The sequence below is a fragment of the Marmota flaviventris genome, chromosome 16 (assembly GCF_047511675.1).
Source record: "Marmota flaviventris isolate mMarFla1 chromosome 16, mMarFla1.hap1, whole genome shotgun sequence".
NCBI lineage: Eukaryota > Metazoa > Chordata > Mammalia > Rodentia > Sciuridae > Marmota > Marmota flaviventris.
The window spans coordinates 233,243-257,871 of record NC_092513.1 but is presented as its reverse complement, the minus strand read 5'-3'; the positions used below and the strand labels follow the sequence as shown (position 1 = coordinate 257,871).

Sequence of the window (24,629 nt, the reverse complement as noted above, 5' to 3'; positions counted from 1 at the left end):
GCCTGCTCTCCGATATACTTTGCAGTGAGGAATACCAACGGGGGTCTGCAGCTGGTGGGAGTGGGGCATAAAGGATGAGGTAGGGACTGCAAAGATTATTGGAAACGGCCATGATTATGGGATCCAGATTAACACACTTTATTTTGGAAGCCTCTAGATAAACAGACAAATGTCTTTGTCTAGATAGATGAGTAAAGAAGTATTACAGGAAATAAGTTTTATGGCAGGAGCAAATAAATTAGCAGTAGAATCCGAAAGAAGAATGCGGGATCCGTCCAACCTGTTGGCTCAGTGTGGAAGGGCCTTCTTATCTACCTCACCGCAGGCTTTCTCCTGCGGGCCTCTGGTCCACCCTGCGGGCTCTGTGTGCCGGCCTCTCGTCCATGTCTCTGCCTTCTCAATCACTTCAGCAGCTCGCCCTTCTGTCAGTTTCATGCTATTTTTAACCTTTCTTTAAAAGTTCATTTTTACTCGGATGCATAAAAACAGTAAATGCATATTAATGGTACCATGTGATGCTTCGATACCTGTGTACACTGCATGGTGTTGAATAACATTAAGAATGTCTATCTTCTCAAACACGGTGAAAACCACTGAAATCTTTTCAGTATTTGAAATTTCAGGGTCACTTGCTTTTCCTATAGCACCCAGCAGTCTTCTGAGCTCCCACTGCTTTCCAGCGCGCAAATGTGTAGGCGGGGCCGCCCTCTCTCTCCCCGCCCACCCGCCTCCAGGCCAATGACAACTGTACGTCATCGCCCCACCCACCATCCTGCCCCCGTCATCCCGCCCATTCGGCCCGTCGCCCCGCCCCACGTCCCGTCACCCCGCCCCCGCGTCCCGTCGCCCCGCCCCACGTCCGCATCACGTCTCCGCTCCAACCTTGCGCCGGCCTGCGTCTGTCGTCCAGCCTCGGTGTCGGATCCGGGATCCGGCGCCCGCTGGTGCTGGCAGAGTCCTCCCGGACATGTGGGCTGCCGCCCGCGGTCTGTGCTGCCCCGGCGCCGGGGTGCTGTTGCGGCGGGGCTGCGGTGAGGCTGCACTCCACCGCGCCCGCACGCGGAGCCTGCACGGCTCTGCCGTCTCCTGTGGCAGCAAGAACTTGCTCAAGAAATTTGCTTCGAAAACCAGGTATGCGCGGTGCTGAGGCTGCGGGGGCGAGGTCCACGGCGGGTGACAGGTTCATGGGGGACAAACGTGTCCTCCGGGGACCGCGGGTGGCTACGGGGGATAGGAAGCCTTTCCTTATTAACACTGCCTTTTCTTTGTGGCCTTTGTCTTGTTAACTAGTTGTTTTTTGTGTGATGCTGGGGCCTTGTGCATGCGAGGCAAGCACCCTACCAACTGAGCTATATTCCCAGCCCTCAATTAGTTTTCTTAATGTTAAGATGAGTACAGTCAGTCATTTTTAACTTTTTTTTTTTAGATGTTGATGGACCTTTATTTTATTCATTCACTTACATGTGGTGCTAAGAATTGAACCCCATGCCTCACACATGCTAGGCAAGCGCTCTGCCACTGAGCCAAAATCCCAGCCCCCATGTAAGACATTTTTATCTTCACCCCACTTTAGTTTTTACTGTTGGTGGGTATGTTTTTTGGTTCGGTTTATTCTTCATTTTAGACAGGGTTTTATTTAATATGCCCCGTCTGACCTCAAACGTGTGATCCTCCTGTCTCAGCTTTTGGCATGGCTGGGATCACAGGCCTGCATCACTTGTTTTGTTCAATAAACTACTTTAAAGATAGTTTTACGTTTACAGAAAAATTGCAAAGTACTGTTTGAGGAGTACTGTCAGACTAGCAGTAGTGTGCCCTCTGTTGGGGTTTTTTGGTGTTTCCTCATGGTTGTGTGTGGGCTGTGGAGTTTGGAGAGGAGCCTGCAGAGGTGATTTTGTCACATCAAGGGTGTGTGTGGTCCACACAGGTGCTGATCACCTGGCTGGGTGTTTGTCAGGTGTCTACCCTGAGCAGTGACTCTTCCTCCACTTTCCATACTGTCCTTTTTGGGAAGAAGTCAGTATGTGAAGTCGCTGCCTAAGGAGGAGAGAATTGTGCTCAGAAACTATTTGGGATTCTGTGTGGGAGATGCATATCTTCTCCTCCATTTGTTAATTCACTCACATCAGTGTGGATTTGTGGATTATACTCCACTATGACTTTACTTTGCTCTCATTATTCCAACTGTGGCCGTTAGGAGCCCTCTCAGTGTCTCTGTACCATTGACACCCCAATCGTGTGGGGTTCTGTGTGCCTATTTAGCATATCCTTACTTTCCAGTGCTACAAGGTGTGCCAGGTTCATCTTACATATCCTGTTCTTGTGCCACAATCCTAGAATCAACCCTTTCTCTGAGGACTCCTGGTCCTGGTAAAGTGGCACCATGGGTTGGGTGCCTGGTGTACATGCTCCACTGGGGTGTCTGTTGTTGGGGCCTTTCCATTTGTGAAATAAAAAGTCTGTGCTTACGGCTCCCTTACATAGATGCTTACCCATAAACGTCTTTGTGTATAATCATCTGCTTCCAGCTGCAGCTCACCACCACATAGATCATGTAGCCCCTGTGCCTCGCTCACCTGTAACTCCCTCTTTAAAAGTGAGCAGTGGGGTCTCCCTGGCCATTATGATTGTCTAGCCTTAGCATATGGCATAGCAGTACCAGTACCCTCAACCTGGCCCTCCATGGGAACCACTTGGTCAACTGGGTGTGGTGTTTATGTACATCTTGGGAGATATTTTAAGGTCCTCTTTCTCTACCCTTAGGACTGTAGGCAAATTTGAAAGTCAAAATTATGAAGTTGAATTAAAACTGTTTTCTGCCTTGCCTCCACAACAATGCTGTTCATTAACTGCCTACATTTTGGGGCCCCATGCCATTGAGGTATGAACCCTCTTAAGGTAGGTTACGCAACTCTTGTGATTTGCTGGCACTATCCAATGTGGCTTTTGCTTTCTCCTTGCAGGAAGAAGTTCTGGTATGAAGGTCCTTCCCTGGGGTTTACTGGGTGAGTGTCAAGCAGCCCCCTCGTCGTCGTGGTGGGTGAGATTCACAGTTGGCACAGCTCTTGCCTGACTGGCTGTCCAAATCTGCCCTGGAGGGTAGTATCTGTGTGCGTGGGACTGCTAGCATGGATTTAACCGTTTCAGATAAAAATTGACTATGGCTGACGTTTTCTAGAATGTCCTGTTATTATTTAGTGTTCATCAAATTTTTAGTGTATGTGAACCACAAAAGTTCATATGATAAATGGTTCAAACTAGAAAAAATACATTGTGTATACTAAAAATATATTGTGTTTACTTTTTAACAGTGAGTTTTTATGGTATGCAAAGTATACCTCAAAAAATTTTTTTAAAAATAAAACTGGCAGCAGTTTTGATCTTGGGAACAACAGACATACTTTACCTTAGAGCTGAGGTAACCGAGGTGACTATTGTCTGTCTTACGTTGATGGCACCCTTCCCCAACCCAAGTTGGTGATGGGTGACAGGTGTAACCTGCCCTTGGGCCGTGTTCTTCTTCTTAATGGAGACTTATAGGCCTTCCAAATTGGACTTGCTCCTGAAGAGAACCTCAAAGAGGACCAGGAAGGAAGATCATGTGCGCCTGCGGGCCCTGAACGGCCTCCTCCATAAAGCGCTGACAGACTTGTTAAGCACCCCTGAAGTGAGCCAGGAGGTCTACAACCTGAATGTGGAGCTCTCCAAGGTAGAGGGCAGGCCAGAGGAGAGAAGACGGAGTTCAGCTCTCCCAGCTGATCTCTGCACCCCGTGGCCTTGGTTTGGGGCTGCAGAGTCGTGGGGAGTGCTAGAGACAAGGGGTTCCTATGCTGGGCACAGAGGCAGCCAGGCTGCCACCCAGGGGTGGGACCCATGACCCCGCAGCACCTGCATGCTGTCTGACCCTGGAAGAAGGCCTGAGGAGGCTCTGAGGTGTGGTTAAGACACCTGCCTTTGCTTGGCATAAAGACAGGAGGGTCCTCTGATCCCTCAGAGGATGTGAGCCATGAGGAGAAGGGGCAGTTCTGTGTTTCCAGTCTGCATCTTAGGAGAGGCTGTGAGGCCGGTGCAGGGCTCCAGCTGCGGACAGTCCTGGGGAAGGGGCGTTGGCAACGTTCCTGCCTGCCACGAGTACTCTGTAGCAGCAGTGCTGGCCTCTGTGGGGCACGGACACTGCTCTTGGGCAGGAGGCTAAAGGGAGCTGTGGTTTTCATCCCGGGAAGGTTGTCTGAGGAAGCCTGTAAACAGAGTGTGCCTGTGGTTGGTGTCTAGGTCTCGCTGACTCCAGACTTCTCAGCCTGCCGCGTCTATTGGAAGGTGAGCCTCTCGGCGGACCAGAACAAGAGCACAGAGGCCACCCTGCAGAGGAGTGCGGCGCACATGAGGTGATGCCCCTGTTTCTTGCTTTCTGCTGGCACCCAGGTCACCAGGCTGTTGTACTTGTAGGTTTCACTCATGAAGGAGTTCTGCTTTGAAGGAAAATTCTGGGTTAATTTTCTTGAATTTAGAGTATAGTTCACATTTTTCCATAGGATGTGATGTAGTTGACTTTCAGCTCAGTTGTGTAGGACCCTGGAGGTGTTTTCCTGGAGGTTAAAGTATGACTTTAAAAGTCTACCAAGAATCAGCAGATAACAGGTGTAGTATTTTTCAGGGAGGTGGTGAGGCTAAGATGGTTCTTGTGACACAGGGATGTTTCCACCTCTGTCCCTGGAGGCACCTTGTCAGCTCTGTGGTGATGCTCACAGTGAGACATGCCACGTGCCCTGAAACATTGCAAATGAATAAGCAGGACACGCTTCAAGTGCAGTCTGTGACACCCCTGTGGTTGGGCCCCCTGTCCCAGCTGTTCGAGGTAGGTGTGTGGCGGATATTGTTTCAAAGAAGAGTGAGGCAAGCCTGCTACTTGAGGGTAAATAGCTGGCCGTATCCACCACAGCAATAAGCCGCAACCTTTCAATTGAAAATCAAACTTAGAAAAATCAGCATCCACCACTGAGCTCATGGCTTCCAGGTGCTCCAGTTGGTTCTGAGAGAATGCATCAGTGTTCTGAAACTCTGGGTCACTTGCTATGCAGGTGACCAGTGTACAAGGCTACAAGCTATGTAGGCAGATCTCTCTGTTGTCGTGCCAGAGACTGCTGTGTTGTCAGCTGCAGAGGCCCTTGCTGGTTGGTGTCTTGGATTCTGTGCTGCTGCTGAGTTGGACGTGTGTGCCACACCTAGCTTGGCACATGTTTGTATCTCATGACAGAGCCACACAGAGACCATTTTTCTCCAGCATCTAGGACATGAGGGTGGAGCCATGCCAGGGATTGTCCACTGAGTGCAGGACAGGCTCCCAGGGCCACAGAAGATTCTGTGTTCGGATTGGTGTTCATTGGCTCTCTGATGTGTTGGAGGAATTGGTTATAGTGCATTCTGCACCCTTTTGTAATAGGCAGCTCAGTACAGAAACTTTTTCATCTGTGTTTTTTCCCCTTGAGATTGTCTTGCTACCCTGTCCAGGCTAGCCTTCAAGTCCTGGGCTCCCTGCCCTGCCCCATCTACCCTGTGTGCTGGTCTAATTTTCATATTTGGGATTCCCACATAGCTTGTGTTGAGCACCTACCCTCTCCACTAGGTGTCCAGGTGGAGCCCAGAGTCTCACATCTCTCTTCTCCTTAGACACCTGTTGATGTCCCAGCAGACCCTGAGGAATGTGCCGCCAATAGTGTTCATTCAAGACAGAAAAAACGCAGCTCTGGCAGAGGTGAGGCTTCTAAATAATTGCCCTTTTATGATATAAACTTATATGAATAGGATTTTAAATTTGTTAATTTTTTTTTTTTTAAATTTGTTAATTTTTAAATACTCAATAGATAATGTTTTAAAAACTCTGCGAAGGAGTTTTTTAAGGAAGGCCCTTAACCCTGTTTGCAGTGGCAACCACAGTGTAACCCCTTTTCTGGTTCTAAGTCTTTGCTCATCAATGGAACTCTGACCAGTGACCCAGAGTGCTGTTTCTCAGTGTATGAACTTAAGGTGGCCAGAGCTGCCCTGTGTGCTTGCCTCGCATCTCACCACCTCCCCACCTAACCTGAGGTTGTAGAATTCACTTTCTGACCTAAGTATTTAACCACCATTTTCTTTGCTTTAGAGGAGTTTTGTTACAAAGATTGAAACTGGAGGTTAAAGTATGTTATAACTTTTTAAAAGTCTACCAAGAATCAGCAGATAACAAGTGTAGTGTTTTTCCTGGATAACTGTCATCCACTGGACAACCAGAGAGGATTTAGCTTCACAGAAGGAAAGGATCTAGTTTGACGTGTGTGTCTTTTGTTACTCATGACACAGATAACATAGGAAACATTGTGCAGGTAGTGACCCTGACAGTGGAGGAATGTCCCGAGTTAGAAGCAGCAGCAGGGACAGTAGTCCTTACAAGGCACTGGGGCAGAGAGCTCAACTGTGCGAGTGCTGAGGCCACCAGGGCAACTGGCCATGCAGCCCCAAGCTAAACTTCTCACCTGTAGCTCCTGTAGTCTCTGGGGAGGCAGGTTCCACAGGTTCCTTCCGACACATCTCTGGAGGAGGGAAGGCACAGCTGTGCCTGAAGTGGGCCACTGCCACTAGAGGATGGAAGTGCAGATCCCAGATGGGCCACTGGAACAGCCAGGGCCGAGTCCAGCAGGGTGTGTGGGTGATGTCCTGTGTGGGTAGCAGCCTGCCTCCTGGTTGCTGCTGCTGTGTTCCTGCTCAGATTCCTTGCCCTGCAGAGCTCCTGCCTCTGCAGCTTGACTGCAGCCTTCCTAGCACCTGCTGTCTTGCCTTGCCAGAGGCCTTTTCTCCCCTAAAGCACACAAATTACGTGGCTACAGGGAAGCATTTTATGAAACTACAGTAGAAACTAGTCAATATTAGTTCTTTAATCGTTGTTTAATGGGTTTCGCACGTTTGTAAGTTTCACATAAGCTCAGTTCATTGTCAGAGAGAGGTGCCATGTTAGAATAGCACCAAGGCAGCTGCAAGCTCCGGCTGTCGCACAGCCCCAGAGCAGAGAGATCTACAAAAGGGCAGATGAAGTCCACCCAGGAGGCCCATGGTTGGCCTTATGCCTGAGGACAGCAGGTGTTTCTGCCCCCTTCCCAGTGTGGATTGGAAGTGTGGCCTTTGACTGCTTATGAGGATGGGAGGTGTGGGCCAGGGCTGCCGGTGTGGACTTTAGGCTTGGCCCACAGATCCAGTGCTTCCTGTGTGGGGGAGGGGGAGACGGTAAAGGGGTGGGGTGGGGGGAGGGGGAAGGGTGGGTAGTGACCTACCACTGTGGTGCTCCTTTTCAGATTGATGGTTTACTGGCAGTGGCTGAGTTTGGACCTCCAGATGAAGGAGACCACCCCATAGGAGATGATCCCAGGTGATGTGTGGGGATGTGTTTCCATTCCCTGGGGCAGATTACCAGGCACAGGATTAGTGTTTTTGTAGTGGCTGTGTGATCTGTGTCCCACTAGCCCATGTTGCCCCTTGGTACTTGGCCCTGGGGCCCAGGCATCCACAGGCAGTGGTCTGCAGGCACATGGTGAGGCCTGTGGCGTCTGTGAGGCTTCGTCCACTGGGGAGATGGCCGCATTGTCTTGGCTTCCTTGTTGGCTCAGTGCACTTTTAAACATTTTTAAAATATTATGTGCATTTTTTTTACTTTTATCTGATTTACTTATTTAAATTGGGGGTTTTTTAGTTATCAATGGACCTTTATTTTATTTATTTATTTATATGTGGTGCTGAAAGTTGAACCCAATGCCTCACACATGCTGGACAAGCGCTCTACCACTGAGTCACAATACCAGCCCCCCCTTATTTATTTATTTTTATGTGGTGCTGAGGATCCAACCTGTGCCTCACATGTGCTAGGCAAGTGCTCTGCCACAGAGCTACGACCTCAGCCCTGGCTTAGTGCACTTTAACTGGGTGCATGCAGTATGCCAGGCCTTGTCGTAGCTCTCAGATGCTACCCTGCTGTGCTGTGGGTGGGGCCGGCTAGGGGAGGCTGAGGATGCAGTGATCATTACTGATGAGCCTATCATCCTTAGAGGAAGGGTGCAGGAAAGTGGATTTGCATGGCTGGTGGAGGTGCAGGTACACCTCTGAGGAACAACACAGTCTGGTCACAAGCCTGGGAACAGGGGTGTTTGTGGAGGGGCTGGCCTAGATAGGAGCAGCATCTGCATTTTTGGTGCTTCAGCGACTGCAGGGCCCAGCAGTAAGTCTGGGTTGAACCAGCCTGCAGGAGCTAGTGCCACGGCTCCATGTCACCACAGCCTGCACATCCTGACCATCAGGGAGCCAGCATGGGGAAGAGGCAGGCCAGAGGGCCTCCAGGGTTTAGTGTTGACGGGTAAGAGGGTGATGTGACTGCAGTCAGGTTTTGTCGTTTGGTGTGTCACTGACCTGAGTTGCTGCACCTGTAGGCCCACCTGTGATTCTGTTCAACTGCCTGCTGTTCCTGCCGTGCTTAGTGTATTCATGATGGTACCAAGTGGCATCAGGACTATGCTGGCCACGGGTTCTGAAATCCAGAAATCCCTTCCACATCCTTGTCCGGGAGGTGCATATGTGGGCAGGTGTAGGACATGCCCCCAGTGGCATTTTATACTGATGACTGTGGTCATGGCGTGGCTTATGCTTGGTATGAAGGTTCCTCTTCTCCTTCAGGGACCCTGATGCCCTATCACCACATGATGCCCCAGGACCTGCTTCATGCTCAAGTCTGTGTGGGATCGATCATGAGGCACTCAGCAAGCAAATAATGGAGTACAAACGGAGGAAGGAGAGAGGACTCCTGAGCCTGGCGTTGCGGGGGCAAGAGCAGGGGGCTGAGCCCACACAGCTGGTGAGGAGGAGGAGGAGGAAGACCCTGTCCTGCCAGGACAAGGACAGCTCCCCCAGGAGTTTCCTGCTGGGTGAGGATGAGGATGAGGACAAGGACTACACTCTAGGGTGTGAATGTCAGACCCATGAAGCAGAGCAGGAGTGGGGGGCAGACCCTGGGGACGAAGGGGCAGAGCAGGGCCCCTGTGGCAGAACAGGGCAGGGGCAGGGTTAGGCTTTAGGCTGCCTAACCACGCCTGTGGGATAGGAGCCAGTGCCTGAGAGGCGCATGTTCTGCTCTTCAGACAGTCCATGGAGCCGAAGCTTTGGGTGGTGGTGTCCATTTCCTGCTGTTTGGCTTGTGATAACTTTTCCATGTATCTAAACACAGTGTCCTACACAAAAGGCATTTGTTTTCTCCAATACCGTGTGATCAAAAAAATACATGATTATCTTACCAGTGAGTCCTGTACAAACGTGAAGACAAAGAGATTATATCTCAAACACTGGTGCAGGCACAGCCAACCACAGAGCTGGATGTAGCAGTGCAAAGGCTAGGGTCAGAGCCTGCAGGTCCACCTCTGCAGACCTGCCCAGCAAGCGCTGCTGCCCAGTGCCACATCCTCTGGCTGTGCTCCCTTCCTGGCTGTGCTTTAAGCTGTCATTTCCACCTGCTGGTTAAAGCAATGAGCAGGAAGCATGTGTAGGTGAGTTTGGAGGGCTCTTGGTGACTCCTGCCGTACCTGAATTCCAGCCAGCCCTGAGGTGCTGACGCTTTCCATCTCAGCACCTCTGTCCACCTGGTGCTCTTTCTTTCTTTCTTTGTTTTTTTTTTTTTTTTTAATATTTGTTTTTTAGGTGTAGTTGGACACAGTACCTTTATTTTGTTTATTTATTTTTATGTGGTGCTGAGGATCAAACCCAGGGCCTCGCAAGTGCTAGGTGAGCCCTCTACTGCCGAGCCCCAGCCCCAGCCACCAGCTGATGCTCTTTCTAAAACCTGTCTGAGTGTCCAGCGGGCCTGGTCTTTGCTTTCCAGGGAACCTGTGACTCTGGACAAGTTTCCAGACAGCTTATCTGTTGTGCTTAATTTCTTTCATCAGATGTAAGGTGAAGACTTGTTTTACTCTTTGTCAAAAGAGAAAACACATGTGCTCCACCTTGTAAATTATGTTTTGGTTCATTTTGAACAGCAAAATCACCAACAGAAGATGCAAAAATGTGCTGAACGCGGTGCTTAGATTGTTGAAAATATGCTTTTTTGCAATATGAGCTAAAATGAGAATGCAGAGTTACCTTGCTGAGCCTCAGCTAGGAACATGTGTTGAGCTGGCCCAAGTTGTTTGTGTGTGTGTTTCCTCCCCTGAGTGAAGGAATGCACCACAGTGACAACCTGCAGCTCCCCACAGTAACTAGTAACAGTCATCAATTACTAGTCATAACCAGTAGCAGCCAGCAGCTACCATTAGGAACTGCCTGTGACACTGGCAGATAGGAATTGAACCTGGTGTTCTCTAGTCTCAGCCCCTGAGGATTGTCTCCTGCCCTGGTGATGCTCTTACCCTGTGCCCTTGCCCTCTCCCTGCTCTGAAACCTATCCCTGCATCCTTAAGCTGACAGGACTCTGAGGGTATAGCCCCTTACCTGTGGACAGCCCCTCAACTTGGTCTGCCTGATACTTCTCAGGTCAGAGTCAGGCTGCACTTGTGTCTTTGGTGGCAACAGCTTCTCTGCCATGGGATGCCGGCTGTTGACACCATCATATTAGTGGCCCATGAAGGTGATGTCTGCCAGCCTCCCCAGTGTAAAGTCACTTCTCCCCAGTCCTGATAAATTCCCACATTGATTTTACTCAGTTATCTAACCAACATGCACTCAGGCTTCCTGTTCACTCAGAAGTTATACTCTCTGTACTCTACAATGCTACTGTGTTCTGGAGCCGAGCCTCTTTCTGTGTTAGTGTGTTCTGAGGCTGTGCTCTGTGATGTGGTAATGTGTTCAGAATCTTGCAGTTTCCAGTTTAGCCATTGCTTCAGTTTCCTCTGATTGCGCTAACAAATCACAAAATCAGTATCTGAGAGCAACAGAAACTTGCTGTTCTGGAGGCAGAGTCCAGATGCAGGTGCCCCAGAGCCGTGCTTCTTCCCAGACCCCTCTGCCTCTTCAATGCTTATGGTTCCAGGCACTGCTGGACTGTGCTCTATCCTCAGGTGCAGTTTTGTGTCTCCTTTAAAGACACGTGTGGTGCTGAGATTGTGGCTCAGTGGTAGAGCACTTGCCTAGCATGTGTGAGGCACTGGATTTGATCCTCAGCACCACATATAAATAAATAAAGATCCATGGACAACTTAAAACAAACAAAAAAAAGCACGTATGGCAGGGTTCAGGACCCACTCTAAATCCAGGACGATCTCATTTTGTTTTATTTTTTATTTATTTATTTTTTTTGCATTTTTGTTTTATTCTTTTATTTTTTTATTTATTTTTATTTTTTTTATTGGTTGTTCAAAATATTACAAAGCTCTTGACATATCATCTTTCATACATTTGATTCAAGTGGGTTATGAACTCCCATTTTTACCCCGTATACAGATTGCAGAATCACATTGGTTACACATCCACGTTTTTACATATTGCCATACTAGTGACTGTTGTATTCTGCTATCTTTCCTGTCCTCTACTATCCCCCCTCCCATCCCCTCCCATCTTCTCTCTCTACCCCATCTACCGTAATTCATTTCTCTCCCTTGATTTTTTTTTTTTTCCCTTTCCCCTCACATCCTCTTATATATAATTTTGTATAACAGTGAGGGTCTCCTTCCATTTCCATGCAATTTCCTTTCTCTCTCCCTTTCCCTCCCACCTCTCATCCCTGTTTAATGTTAATCTTCTTCTCATGCTCTTCGTCCCTGCTCTGTTCTTAGTCACTCTCCTTATATCAAAGAAGACATTTGGCATTTGTTTTTTAGGGATTGGCTAGCTTCACTTAGCATAATCTGCTCTAATGCCATCCATTTCCCTGCAAATTCCATGATTTTGCAGGACGATCTCATTTTGAAGTCTTTAATCACACCCATGAGGACCACATTTCCAAATGAAGTCAGTTTGAACACTGTATGGCTATACATGGAGGTGAACCACTGTACCAGGCATGAAGTGTTATCCCATTGTTTCTTTATCCCTCTTTCTTGTCCTTTCCACTATACATGTGGTGAATTAATGGTGTAAATGATTTTGCTGGGCACGGTAGCCACACCTGTAACCCCAGCACTAGGGAGACTAAGGCAGGAGGATCACAAGTTCCAAGACAGCCTGAGCAACTTAGTGAGACCCTGTCTTAAAATAAAAAGGCCTGAGAGTGTAGCTCAGAAGTACAGCACCCAGTTCAATCACCAGTACCTCCACCAGAGTGCTATTTTCCTTCATCTCTGATCAAATCTATTGTTTAGCACATTTAGTAAATTTTTCATTTCAATCGTTGATCATTTGGCTGCAGTTTTTTTTTTTTTTTTTTTAATATGTATTTTTTAGGTGTAGATGGGAACAACACAATACCTTTATTTTTATGTGGTGTTGAGGATCGAACCCGGGCCCCGCCTGTGCTAGGCGAGCGCAATACCACTGAGCCACAATCCCAGCCCAAGGCTGCAGTTTTTTTAAAAAATATTTTTTAGTTGTTGATGGATCTTTTATTTTATTTGTTTGTTTATATGCAGTGCTGAGGATCAAACCCAGGGCTTCATGCATGCAAGGCAAGCACTCTACCAACCAACTGAACTGTATCCCTAGCCCCCAACAGAGCTTTTTATCTAAAGGGTATACGTTATTCCTCATACTGCATAATAAAATGTAGGAAAACAAAATAACGTGCAAGACTTCGTTTTTAAAAGATGGGCAATCTTTAGTATGTATTAATAGTGCCTGTTTCAACTAAATCACACAAAAGAATTTACAAGATGCACAGTTTGGCACTTTTTTTTTTTTAAATAAAATTTTTAATGGCAGTGTTAGGTTCACAGCAGAATTGAGAGGAAGATAGAGATCTCCTGTAGATGCCCTGTCCTTCCCCACTATTTTATGTCCTGCATCACAATCCATGAGCCCAAATTGACAAGTTAGTATCCCCAAAGTCCATAGTACATTAGATTTCTCTGTATTTTCTAGAATATTAAAACTGTAGTTTTAGAACTGCACATACCAAGAAATGGATCACTTAGCTAATAATTATTAGAAAATTTGTGTCATGCCCCTATAATCCCAGTGATTCTGAGAGGCTGAGGCCGGAGAGGTGTTGCAAATTCAGGGCAGCCAGGGCAATTTAGCAAGATAATGTCTCAAAAATAAAAGAGGCTGGGGATGTAGCTCAGGTTTAGAGCATCTCTGGGTTCAATTCCCCCATACCAAAAAAAAAAAAAAAGAAAAAACAATTTAGATTCAGAGAAAATTAATCCCACTTAATTTACAGATGCATTGTGTCTTGGTACAATTATGATAACTCTTCAGAGATTCATAAATCTCTGGTAAGAAAGGCCCAGAGCAGGGGAGTGGGGCGGAGGGAGAATGAAGGAACTTTGGGCAAAGGGGAGGGAGAGAAGGGGAGGGGGAATGGGGGTAGGAAAGATGGTGGAATGAAATGAACATCATTACCCTAGGTATATGTATGACTGCACATGTGGTGCAACTCTACATCGTGTACAACAAGAGAAATGAAAAGTTGTGTTCCATTTGTGTTCAAGGAATTGAAATGCATGCTGCATGATTAGAACTAAAAAAAAAAGCCCAGAACAGCCAGATGATGGACACCTGTAATTAGGGGCTCGAGAGGCTGAGGCAGGAGGATTGGGAGTTCAAAGCCAGCCTCAGCAACTTAGAGAGGCCCTAGATAACTAAGCGAGATCCTGTCTCTAAATAAAATACAAAAAAAGGGTTGGGAATGTGGCTTAGTGGGTAAGTGTCCCTGGATTCACTCCCCAGTGCCAAAAAAAAAGAAAAAAAGGGTCCAGAAATCCGAGGAAGACTGAAGAATGTCCCTAGCAATCTGCTTTGATTTTTTTTCTGGCTTTCCGGGTTCAGAACCATCAGATTGTGAATTGGGCATTTGAATTGACCATTTGGGAAAAGACACCTGTTATGAATCGGATCTGGAGTGCCTTCCAAAGACAAGTGTTGACGGCTTGGTCCCCAACACAGCAGTGTCCAGAGGTGGAGCTTTTGGATGTGATTGTAACATGGGGGCTCTAAATTCATCAGTGGGTTAATCCATTTTATGGATTATAATTGGAATGGGGGCTAGGGTTGTGACTCAGAGGTAGAGCGCTCGCCTAGCATGAGTGAGGCACTGGGTTCAATGCTCAGCACCACCTACAACTAAAAAACATATATATTTTTGAAAAAATAATTGGAATGGACTGTGGAAGGAGATGGAACCTGTGGGCAGGTGGGCACAGTAGTGGAAGAAGCAGGTTGCTGGAGTGTGCTCTTGGAAAGGATCTCTCCTCCCGTCTCCCCCTTCCCAGCCGCCGGTTTCCGAAGCAGCTTTCCTCCTCCACTGCCCTTCAGGGTGATGTTCTGCCTCACCACAGGCCTAGAGCAGTCTACCATGGGTTCTTTTCCTTCTTCAAGTTGTATGTATCTGGTATTTGGGCATAATGAGGAAAGGCTGAGTAACACAAGGCCTCTTCCTTTTGCTGTTCCCTCCCAGTACAACACTGGTTTCCTGCTGGTCATTGTTCTCCAGAGCACAGGAGAACAGTCATGCAAAATGTGCAGATCCCAAGAGACTAAAGGCTGGAGACCTGGAGCTCTGAGGGTCAGAGGGTCTGAGGCGTCCCAGCTCCAGGGGTGTTGTGCATGGCAGGGGGAGACTTGCCCCCTCTGCCTTTTTGTAATCGGGTGGACCCAGCACAGCTTTCCTCTCAGCCAACCTCTGGAGACACCCTCACAGACACACCCAGAAGTAAGCTCTACCAGCCTCCAGGTATTCCCCAGCCTGGTCAAACCCCGGCCTACAAAGAACCAAAGTCTTCCCAGTTCCCAAAGTCAGAAATCTGCCAGCCATCCAAAGACGGTCAGACCTGACAGTTTTGAGCACATGTCTATGGGACTTCAGGTGCCATCCCGTTCCCCGACACTCGGGAAAGAGAACACCATCTGCCATATTGCTTTACTTTAAACAAGAAACTAATGTGTTTCCACAACCTTAGTTCCGTTCAGCTTTATGAGCTGTGGAGGTTTTTATACTTAGAGCCAGCCTCGAGTACGGTGTAGTTGCTGGTGCAGGTCCCGATGCAACTCAGAATGAGGGGCAGGACATTTTGGTATGGTCCCCTGGCTGCCCACTGTCTGCCAGATCTGAAGAGACTTATTCCTGCCCCGGCCATTCATTGCTTAGTGGCTTTTGAGATCTCAGGAGATGCCCACCTGGGTCCTCGCCTGAGCACCAAGCTTCAGCTGCAGATCCCTATGGGAGCCAGGCTGGCGCCTGCCGAGGTCCAACCCTGGCAAGAGGAGTGAGGGTCCGGGGGGTCCTGAAGGAGGAGTGGCATCGGTGAAAGAAGAAGAGGAGTCAAGATGACAGGTTGCAAGTTACGAGCAACCTCCAGAAGACATCTCTCTGCCCCTGGGACCTTTATTTTTATACCTTTTTTACAGGTGTTTTTTTTAGGTAGTTAATGGATAGCTTCAAAGCCCGAAACTTTTTTGATTTACATAATTTTCAAGAATTACAATCTTTTCTGACATACATTGATTACCTAAGATATTGAGTACATTGTTCAAAATATTTTTCTGTAACTTTAGTCAATCATAATTAAGCTTTTACGTTTTCTCCTCAATCACTAGGTGCTAGGCGACACAACTAGACTACATGACTCTTGACCTATTATTCACTTCTAACTTAAAAGCATACCTATAATTATTTCATTAACCTTTAACTTTAAAGCATACTTATGATTATTGGTAAGTTTTCTTCTAAACTAAAATCCTAGTAAAACACACTTAAAGTAGTGAAAGTCTGTTATTAAAAAGCCTACTACTCTGAAGTGCCTCTAAAATATGTTAATTTTACATTTTTCTATTTTAATTTTCAAGGTAATTTCATTTTTTCATATGACCTATTCAACTGCTTTCTTAAAGAACTTCCTTGATCCTTGGTCAAATCACACCAATTCTTTTGTCTTTGTAATCTTTAACTAAAGGGCAGGCTTTACACCTCAACTCATTTGTCATTTATATTAACTGTGTTTTTCCATTTTCATCATAAGTTTCTGCATAAAGCAAAGGAGGGTCTATTGGTTGGGGAATGTATTTTTATTAGCCTCTTGTCCTAGAGGGAATACCATAAGCTACATACGGTGGTCCTTGTGCTGTTGGCACAGCAATTGTTTTTCTGTAGTTAGGCAATTGTACAGGTTGTGGCTTTAGGGTAGGATTGGGGGGGCTAGTGTAAATTGTTAACCAGGGGATAAATATTTCTTGTTTAAGCTTGAAGAATAACACCATTGTTTGTATCCTGAGAGACACTGAAATGCACCTCATAGCATATCTCAACTGTATCCTTAGTCTCCTTCTGGGAATTTTCCTGCAATCTTAGGCAGTGGGTACTTTTATTATTGATTGTCGTATGCCCTGTTATCCATATCATGAGTATCATAAACAAAACACTTAGCATTCCTAATGGTTCCAGTTTCCAGATGGTGCTGCCCTGCCGCAGCATCCTCCACGCTGTGATCCTGTCAGACAGCAGGGGCAGGAATGCCTTCACCAGGCACCCACTCTCTGAGCACCCGAGGGGCAGCCTGGAGTGGTTCCACGCCAAATGCGTGTGGCCTCTGGACCAGCTGCAGCTGCTCTGGCTGGGCCTGGAGGGCCTCGCTCCAAGCCCCAACCTGCAAGTAAGCCTGCATGGGTACTCATCCTGACACCGTGTCCCGCACCTGTGTGAGCCTCAGGCCGGCGCGCAGGTGGAAATGGGCCAGGGTGAGGGTGGACTGTGCAGCAGCTGGAAGTGTTTTCTCTTAAGATCTTGGAAAAAGCGAGGCTTCTGGGTTGCTGTGGGTACTGGGTGACATCTGGCCCGTGGAGGGCTGAGGCCCGGGGTGGGGAATGTAGGCTTTCCTACCCCAGCTGCGAGGCTGAAGGGAGACCAGCTTCTGCAGAGCCAGCAGAGACCCAGCAGGGCTGCAGGGTATGGAAGCTCAGTCCGTGACTCAGCCTGGTGGCCTGGGCGCTGGTCTAGGGCTCTGGGACCCAACCCTCGTGTGACCCAGGCACCAGAGGAGGGGTGAGAAGCGGTTGAGAGGTGTGGCTCCAACCCTTCCCAGGACCACTTTCAGCGGGTGCGCTCCTAGCTGGGCGCGTGCGGAGAGAGGTTCGCCCAGGTGAGGAGCTACCCCGAGGACAGCAGGTCTGGGCTTGGTCAGGACGCAGTGACCTTTCCCGTGTGGTTGCCGGGCCCTGCCCGCGGCGAGCGGTGCTCTCCTGGCAGGTCCGCACCCCCACACCCCCACACCCCCACACCGAGGCTGCAAGCTCATGGAACCCAACTGTCACATTCCGCAGAGGCGCTGACCTGACCCTCTGGTGCTGGGGAAAGAACTTAGAAAGCTAAGCCTTTTCCATTTTCGGGCCCTTTCCATCTCTTCAAATGGCCGTTCACTGGGGTTAGAGGGTACTGGAAGGATTTTCAGTCCTGAGCAGTGCATTAAGAGAAGGGTGCTTGGGGGCTGGGAGATGTGGCTCAGTGGTAGAGTGTAGGCCCTGGGTTCAATCCTCAGCACTACATAAAAATAAATTGCCGCAGTCTGGCTGGGCACAAAATAACTGAGCCACCACACCGCCTCGTAGACTCAAACAGCAACTCTTTATTCCCGAACTCTCACCGGCACTCTACAAACACGTTCTGGGGAAAATTACTCCCTCTGCGTACCAATTCTCTCAGAACCCCACCCCCCCCACCCCCCCCCACCCCCCCCACCCCCCCCCACCCCCCGCGAGAACTCAAGGAGTGGGCGCCTGAGGCAGCAGGATCCGCCCTAAACCTGGAGCCACCCTAATCCAGCAGGATCCACCCTAAACCTGGAGCCACCCTAATCCCTAAGCAGGGTCACCTTTCTGAACAATTTCAACCCCAAAATGCCATGCGTCCAACTTGGCTATGGCTCTCAGCAATAAATAAATAAAACAAAGGTATTGTGTCCAACTACAACTAAAATACAAACATTAAAAAGAGAGAGGGGCTGGGATTGTGGCTCAGCGGTAGAGCGCTCGCTTAGCACAGGCGGGACCCAGGTTCAATCCTCAGTACCACATAAAAATAAAGGCATTGTGTTGTGTCCTTCTACACCAAAAAATAAATATTTTAAAAAGTAAGAGAGACGGAGAGAAGGGCACTTGCCCCCTCCTTTGTGGAACCTTTTTTCACGGTGGGACTTAAGAGTAAGGGGATAATTCTGTAAACTGAACCCACTGTGCTGACACATACTTTATTTTATTTTTAAAATTTTATTTATTTATTGGTATGTGGTGCTGAGAATCGAATCCAGTACCTCACACATGCTAGGCAAGTGCTCTACCATTGAGCCAATCCCTGCCCCACATACTTTATTTTTAAAGCAGTTTACTTGCAGCCCTGCCTGACTTAAGTTGATAGGATACATTACATTTCTCAGTAAATAACCTCTTATCTGCAGGAGAAATTCAGGCTGATAAGAACAAAAGTTACCCTGAAAACTTGGGTGTGCTTTTTTGACACTTACATACATAGACCAGATCCCAGGACTCGGGGAGATAAGGATAATTACCCCTAGCCATAAAATCTGTTAGAACAAGTTCCAATTAGAACCCATTATCACTGGTCAAAGTGACCCAGAATTGCTTTGGATTTCTTAAATATATATTTTTAGTTGTAGATGGAACAGTACCTTTATTTTGTTTAGTTTTATGTGGTGCTGCAGATGGAACTCAGGGTCTCACACATGCTCGGCAAGCACTCTACCACTGAGCTACAACCTGAGCCCATTGCTTTGGATTTTTACCATGCCCAGTGGGGACTTGGAAATCTGATATAATTTCCTGTCAGTCACATGTCAAGAGGTGGATCTGGGCAGGTTCTCTGGCAATATTCCTGGGCCCCAATAGAATCTGAAGGCAGAAGGGGCACCCTATTCTCCTCTCTGAGGACCCTCTCTTTCCCTATTCCTTTCCTCTTTCCTATTCCTTCTAATAAATTATGTTGTTCCTTTACTAAGTCTTCTGACTTGCCTGGAATCCTCTCAAGCAAAAACACAAGAATCCCCTGGGGTGGGGGGACATCACTGTATTGCAGGCTCTGTGGGCAGGTCTCTTCTGCAACAATAGCATTTGCCAAAACCACCCAGCCTGTACCCAGGTTTCCATCAGGAACACAGGAAAGAACTTTCCCTAATCCACAAAATCTTCTGTGCTCCTGGGTGTTCTGCCAACTAGCATCCTGCTTCTGTATTCCAAGGAAATTAATCTTAACCTCAGGCCCCTGTCCCTCCCCACACACAAAGTGTAGGTGTGTGACTCAGGGATTGTCCCCATGAAGGAACATGTCCCTGTGAGAGAATATGAGCAGAGTACTCTTCCCAACAAAACAAATAAATGTGTCTTGGGGCTCCAGATACCTAAGGGCTCAAGCAGGAATGGATTAGGGTCTTCTAGGATTTTAGGAACCTTAGCTGCAGCCTAGTAGGGAGGGGAGAAATGAAACCACAGCTGACCTGTCTCTTCCAGCTCCCTGCTAAGGGATATTTTCAGTTTTCTTCACCTCTCAGTGTCTGGGAGAATGAGATTTCTAAGTGCAGCATTCGATAGTAGGAGACCAGCTGGGTTCCTGGTCTGAACACAAGTCTTCCAGTCTGCCTCAGCAGTCCCTCGGAGAGAAGGGTGGTTGACTGAGATGTACAGTTCAGTCCTGTCCATCTCTTATTGCCACTTCCATGCTGGCTGGGACCACACTGCCTGTGACTGCAGCTCTCTTCTTCCTATTCATCAGCACATCATCGATGTGTGTCTGCCATAAGAAAGGTACTTACAGAATACATCAACACAAACTTTCTAGACTCTACCATTCATTTTTTAGTTGGGGCAAATTATAGGCATTTCTAAGGAGAGGAGGGAATAGTGATTAAGACTAGTGAATGATCAGCAATCAGACGTGATGGGTCCCACCAACAGGTCTTGTTCAAATTCTGGAACCTCACCTAGAGGCTAACCCACAGACATGCTGTGAGCACTACCAGGGCCTATATATCAAGTATAAAAGGCCTTGAGGCTCACCTTTGAGAACACCTCCAGCCAAATCTCTTGTTCCATTTGTTACGAAAATGGAAGGTGGGGGTTGTTAGTGCAAAAGGACCAGGCTGGATGCAAAGCTTAGACATCATCTCAGCACAGTTTTTATTTGGGAATGGAGTGATGCCTCTGATGGACCCATTTTCCTGGTGGAAATGGCCACTGGCCAAGGGGAGGCAGTAAAAAGGCTTCTATATGTTATACTAGCAGATGAACATGTCAGTTTGGGTTATCTTTCCTGGGCCAGATGGATGGTGTGGGGTCAATGATCAGGAGCTGGGATTTCTCTTTACTGGGCCTGACGGACAGTGTGGGATCAGATTTAGGGTGGGATCAATGCCTTGGCCTCTTCCCAGAAACTGTCATTTCAGACTTGATGGATATCTCCTCCCCAAGGGCTTGTCTTGTCAGTGGAAAAGACAGTGACTCCCTCGTTCCTTCTCCCCAGGCCGTATTATTTTGGGTTTGTCTTTTTCCATATCCAACAGGGGTGAACCCAGATGGAGCATGCGAAGGTAGTAGCCTTGGTGCTGTCTTCAATGCCTGGGTAACAGATTTTGCTCCAGGCTCTGCCCAGAACCATTTATAAGCTCTCGAGCTGGCACACCAAAATGGAGTTTTCTGCTATCAGGCTCCCTCTCGCATCGCGGGAGTTCTTTCTCTTCTCACTTAATTAAGTCCTGTTTCATTTACTCTTCCCTTCCATGATTGCCTGTGGCTTTTATTCTTCAAAATTTGTGAAACAAGAATCCAGAAGGAAACTGGAGAAGTGGGGGAATCTGGTCTCATCTCCAGACTCCGGTTTCAATAGGATTCCTCCCTACTGGACATTACTGGCCTGTGAACACAGCATGAGGCCTCTAATGAAGTAAAGCCCGTGGATGTGCTTATTAGCCTCCCCTGAAGGGTTATCATAGTTAACTTGACTTCTTCAATTCAACACCTCAGACATTAGGTAAACACCTGTTGCAGACAGAGAAAAGAGGTAAGGAGAGCAGATGTGCACATGGCCCTCCTGCCACTGACTGGTTCAGCTCCTTGGGCTCTTGGTGTCCAGTGCACAGATGTGATTCATTCAAGTCTTGCTTTGTCTGAGAGACTTGTTAGTTAAGTGTTCTTGTTACTGAAAGCTCTGTCCTTGTCCCCTAGGCCAATTCAATAAGGAAGACATGGTTTTGAGAAAAAGGAAAAAGAAGGTTTGTCACAGGAGAGGAGCTGTCTCTGGACCAGGGTCCCAGGAGTTCCCAGAGAAGAGGGGAACTCGACTCAGGACCAGCCGGTTCTTGGCATGGTGATGTAGGAGAGTTTCAGTATGAGCCACAAAAAGGCACAGGCAGCTTTAGTTAGAAAGGCAGACCCACATTCAAGGGTGAACGCAGGCTGTCTTCAGAGTGAGAGCCCACCTTGGGCTGAGAGTCCAGTGTTTACAGAATGGCTGTAGGTGGATCCAGGGTGGAGCTGCACAATTTCATGCCAGTTTTCCTGGGCTTGCATATTTCCTTCATTTTATAAGGACATTTTACAAGGCATGTTTATAACTGTGTTTCTGCCTCTTAATGGCTTGAGGAGGGTTCCCTTAAGATTCCATATTTATCTCTCCTAAATTGCTGTCTCAGTGGATCTTTTAGCAGGTTTGGGTGAAACTGTGGAGTCAGCTCTCCTTCCAGGACCTTATATGCCTCCCCTATCTTGTGTCTTTATCCTAAAAAGCACATCTGACTGGGCATGGTGGCACACACCTGTAATCCCAATGGCTCAGAAGACTGAGACAGGAGGATCCTGAGTTCAAAGCCAGCCTTAGCAACGGCGAGGCACTTAGCAACTCAGTGAGACCCTGTCTCTAATAAAATTCAAAATAGGACTGGGGATGTGGCTCGTGGTTGAGTGCCCCTGAGTTCAATCCCCAGTACTAGAAACAAAACAAAACAAAAACAAACAAACAAAACCCCACATCTGACCAGATCACTGGCACAGCCCCTAGGAACTGTGAATGGCTTACTCCCAGCCCCTCCCGTGCAGGACATTGCCCAAACTGAGCGGCTCACTTGCAACCCTGTTCTGGCTCTATCCGGGGAGCTCTGGTCACTTGCTTCCCTCTTTTCTCTCCTGCTTGCTGAGAGTTCTCTCCCACTGTGCACAGTTCTGCAGAGACCCCTGGAGTAGGCTCCTGGCACATCCACAAATAAGCTTTTCTGCACAACTCTGGGAACCTGTAGCCACTCCCTGCAGCCTGGGGCTCAGGGAGGACTTACAGCAGCACAGGGAACACGAGGCCATGGAGGCTGGCGGGAGGTGCCCCTTAACTCCCCAGAGAAGCAGCACGGACATTTCCCCCAGCTGGTGGCTGGAACAGGGTGCCCTTTAAGGATGCCCTCAAGGTAACATGCTCATCAGATCCCACAGTTGTGGGACATTGGGATGGAGGTGGGGCTGGGAGGCCAGCAAGAAGATGTGAATTTCAATTCTACAACCACCTGCTATGGACAGGCTGAATTGTATAATAAGTAAAATCTTTTTGCCATTCTAAGATGGGAAAAGATTACTATTATTTCTGCTGTCTAAAGTCTTGAAATGCCTTTGCCTTGCTATCCTGATCATGGCTTTGCCAGTCCAGTCAGGCAGGGGCCTCTCTGATCACTCTCTGAGCTGAACTGGAAACTAACTGATGCACAGGAACACACCTGGCTGAAGCCTGGGGACACACAGGGGAAGCAAGAGACAAAGGACTGCTGCCGCTCCACGTGGGCCTTGTGAGCCATGTTCCAGGGGCCTGTGGCCCCACTTTGGGGGCTGTGAGGGCAGGGAAGAGGACCACTATGGCTAACAGGGCTCTCAGACCCACTCTTAGGCCAGAGCCCAGGTAGGACCAGATTTGGCACCCTCACCTGTGACTCTGCATTAGAGCCCACCTGGGAAGCTGTGTGTGCGGGGCCCAGCAGGTCTGTGTGAAGGACTAGGCCTCAGCCTAGCCCCAGGGGCCACAGTCTTGGGTGGCAGCCTCGGTGACAGCAGGGGAAAATTCCTGGAGAAGGTCCTGTCTTGGCCAAGTGAAAAGGTTGTGTTTAGAAAACAGGCTCATGGACATTTCCCCAGGTCCTCCTGTGTGCGGTCAATGCGGACTTGAGTGTGGCATGCTCACCCAGGACACCTTGCCTTTGCACATCCAGAGTGTCCCCACCGTCTGCTGACTTCAGAGTGTTTTTTATGGATGTGTAACTTCAGTCCTCAACTACCTGTGCCCTGAAGTCTTCTCCTTCCTTTCCGACCTATGGGGACAGTCCCCCTGCTGAGAGTAGGCCTTGAAGCCTGTAGTGCAGAGTCCTCCCTCCCTCAGTGTTTGTTTCACAGGCTTTGGAGCTTCAGAGTCTAGTGCTTGCATGTTTTCCCTTATCACGTCTGCTGAGTGAGTGTCAACGTGCTGTCGTTTTTCTCTCCTAACGCTTTCCACTTAGGTCTAATGTATAATGTTACTGTAACCATGCTGGCTCTTTTGGCTGCTATTTGATGGATTGTCTTTTTCCATCATTTCACTTTCAACCTATTTGTGTTTTGGGTCTAAAGTGAGTAGCATATAGCTTGATCAAATTTTTAAAATCATCTAATCAGTCTTTATCCTTTAGTTGATGAATTTGTTATGTTTATATTTAATGTGATTACTGAGAAATAAGAACTTCTGCCATTTTGCTTTTGTTTTCTATATTTCCTTTGTTTTTGTTCCTTAATTTCCCCAGTATTGCCTCCTTTTGGATTTGACAGGTTTTGGTTTCCTTTTCATATCCCTTTCTGTATATTTTATTTTCCTAATGGTTACTATGGGGACTAGAGTTAAATCCTAAATTTATATCAACCTAGTTTGAATTGATACAAACTTGGCTTCAACAGCATTCATTAAATCTGTTCCTTTATATTGTTGCAACTAATTTCATCTTTGTAAGTGTGTCCCCAATTTTCACAGATTTATAATTACTGTTTTCTGCATCTACTTCTTTTTTTTTAAAATATTTATTTTTTAGTTTTCGGCGGACACAACATCTTTGTTTGTATGTGGTGCTGAGGATCGAACCCGGGCCGCACGCATGCCAGGCAAGCGCGCCACCGCTCGAGCCACATCCCCAGCCCCGCATCTACTTCTTAAATCACACACATCACTTATAACCCAACAGCATAACAAAGTAACACTAGCTTTTTAACCTTTACTGGAGATCTTTATTTCTTTGTATTGTTCTGATTTATTACACAGGTTCCTCTCATTTTACCCTGGATTCTCTTTAGCATTTCTTGTAGCCAAGTTCTCCTGGTGATGAATTCCTTTATCCTTTGTTTATCTGGCAATGTTATAACTTCTCTTTTATTCTTACATGACAGGGTTTTTTTTTTTTTCCTTGCAATAATTTAAACATACCATTCTATTGCCTCTGACCTTCATGGTTTCTGACAAAGAAAAGGCTCTTAATCTTGTTGAGGAT

At 47.6% G+C, this 24,629-nt stretch overlaps 1 protein-coding gene across 1 annotated transcript; it reads left to right on the top strand.

Annotated features, from left to right (window-relative positions):
- The first annotated feature begins 860 nt into the window (after positions 1-860).
- Positions 861-9,311, top strand: Rbfa (ribosome binding factor A). Its single transcript, XM_027935346.2, has 7 exons — positions 861-1,131; positions 2,964-3,005; positions 3,541-3,709; positions 4,273-4,385; positions 5,668-5,752; positions 7,323-7,396; positions 8,692-9,311. The coding sequence occupies exons 1-7, from the start codon at positions 968-970 to the stop codon at positions 9,080-9,082; spliced, it is 1,038 nt and encodes a 345-aa protein (XP_027791147.1). The 5' UTR covers positions 861-967; the 3' UTR covers positions 9,083-9,311.
- The last annotated feature ends 15,318 nt before the right edge of the window (positions 9,312-24,629 follow it).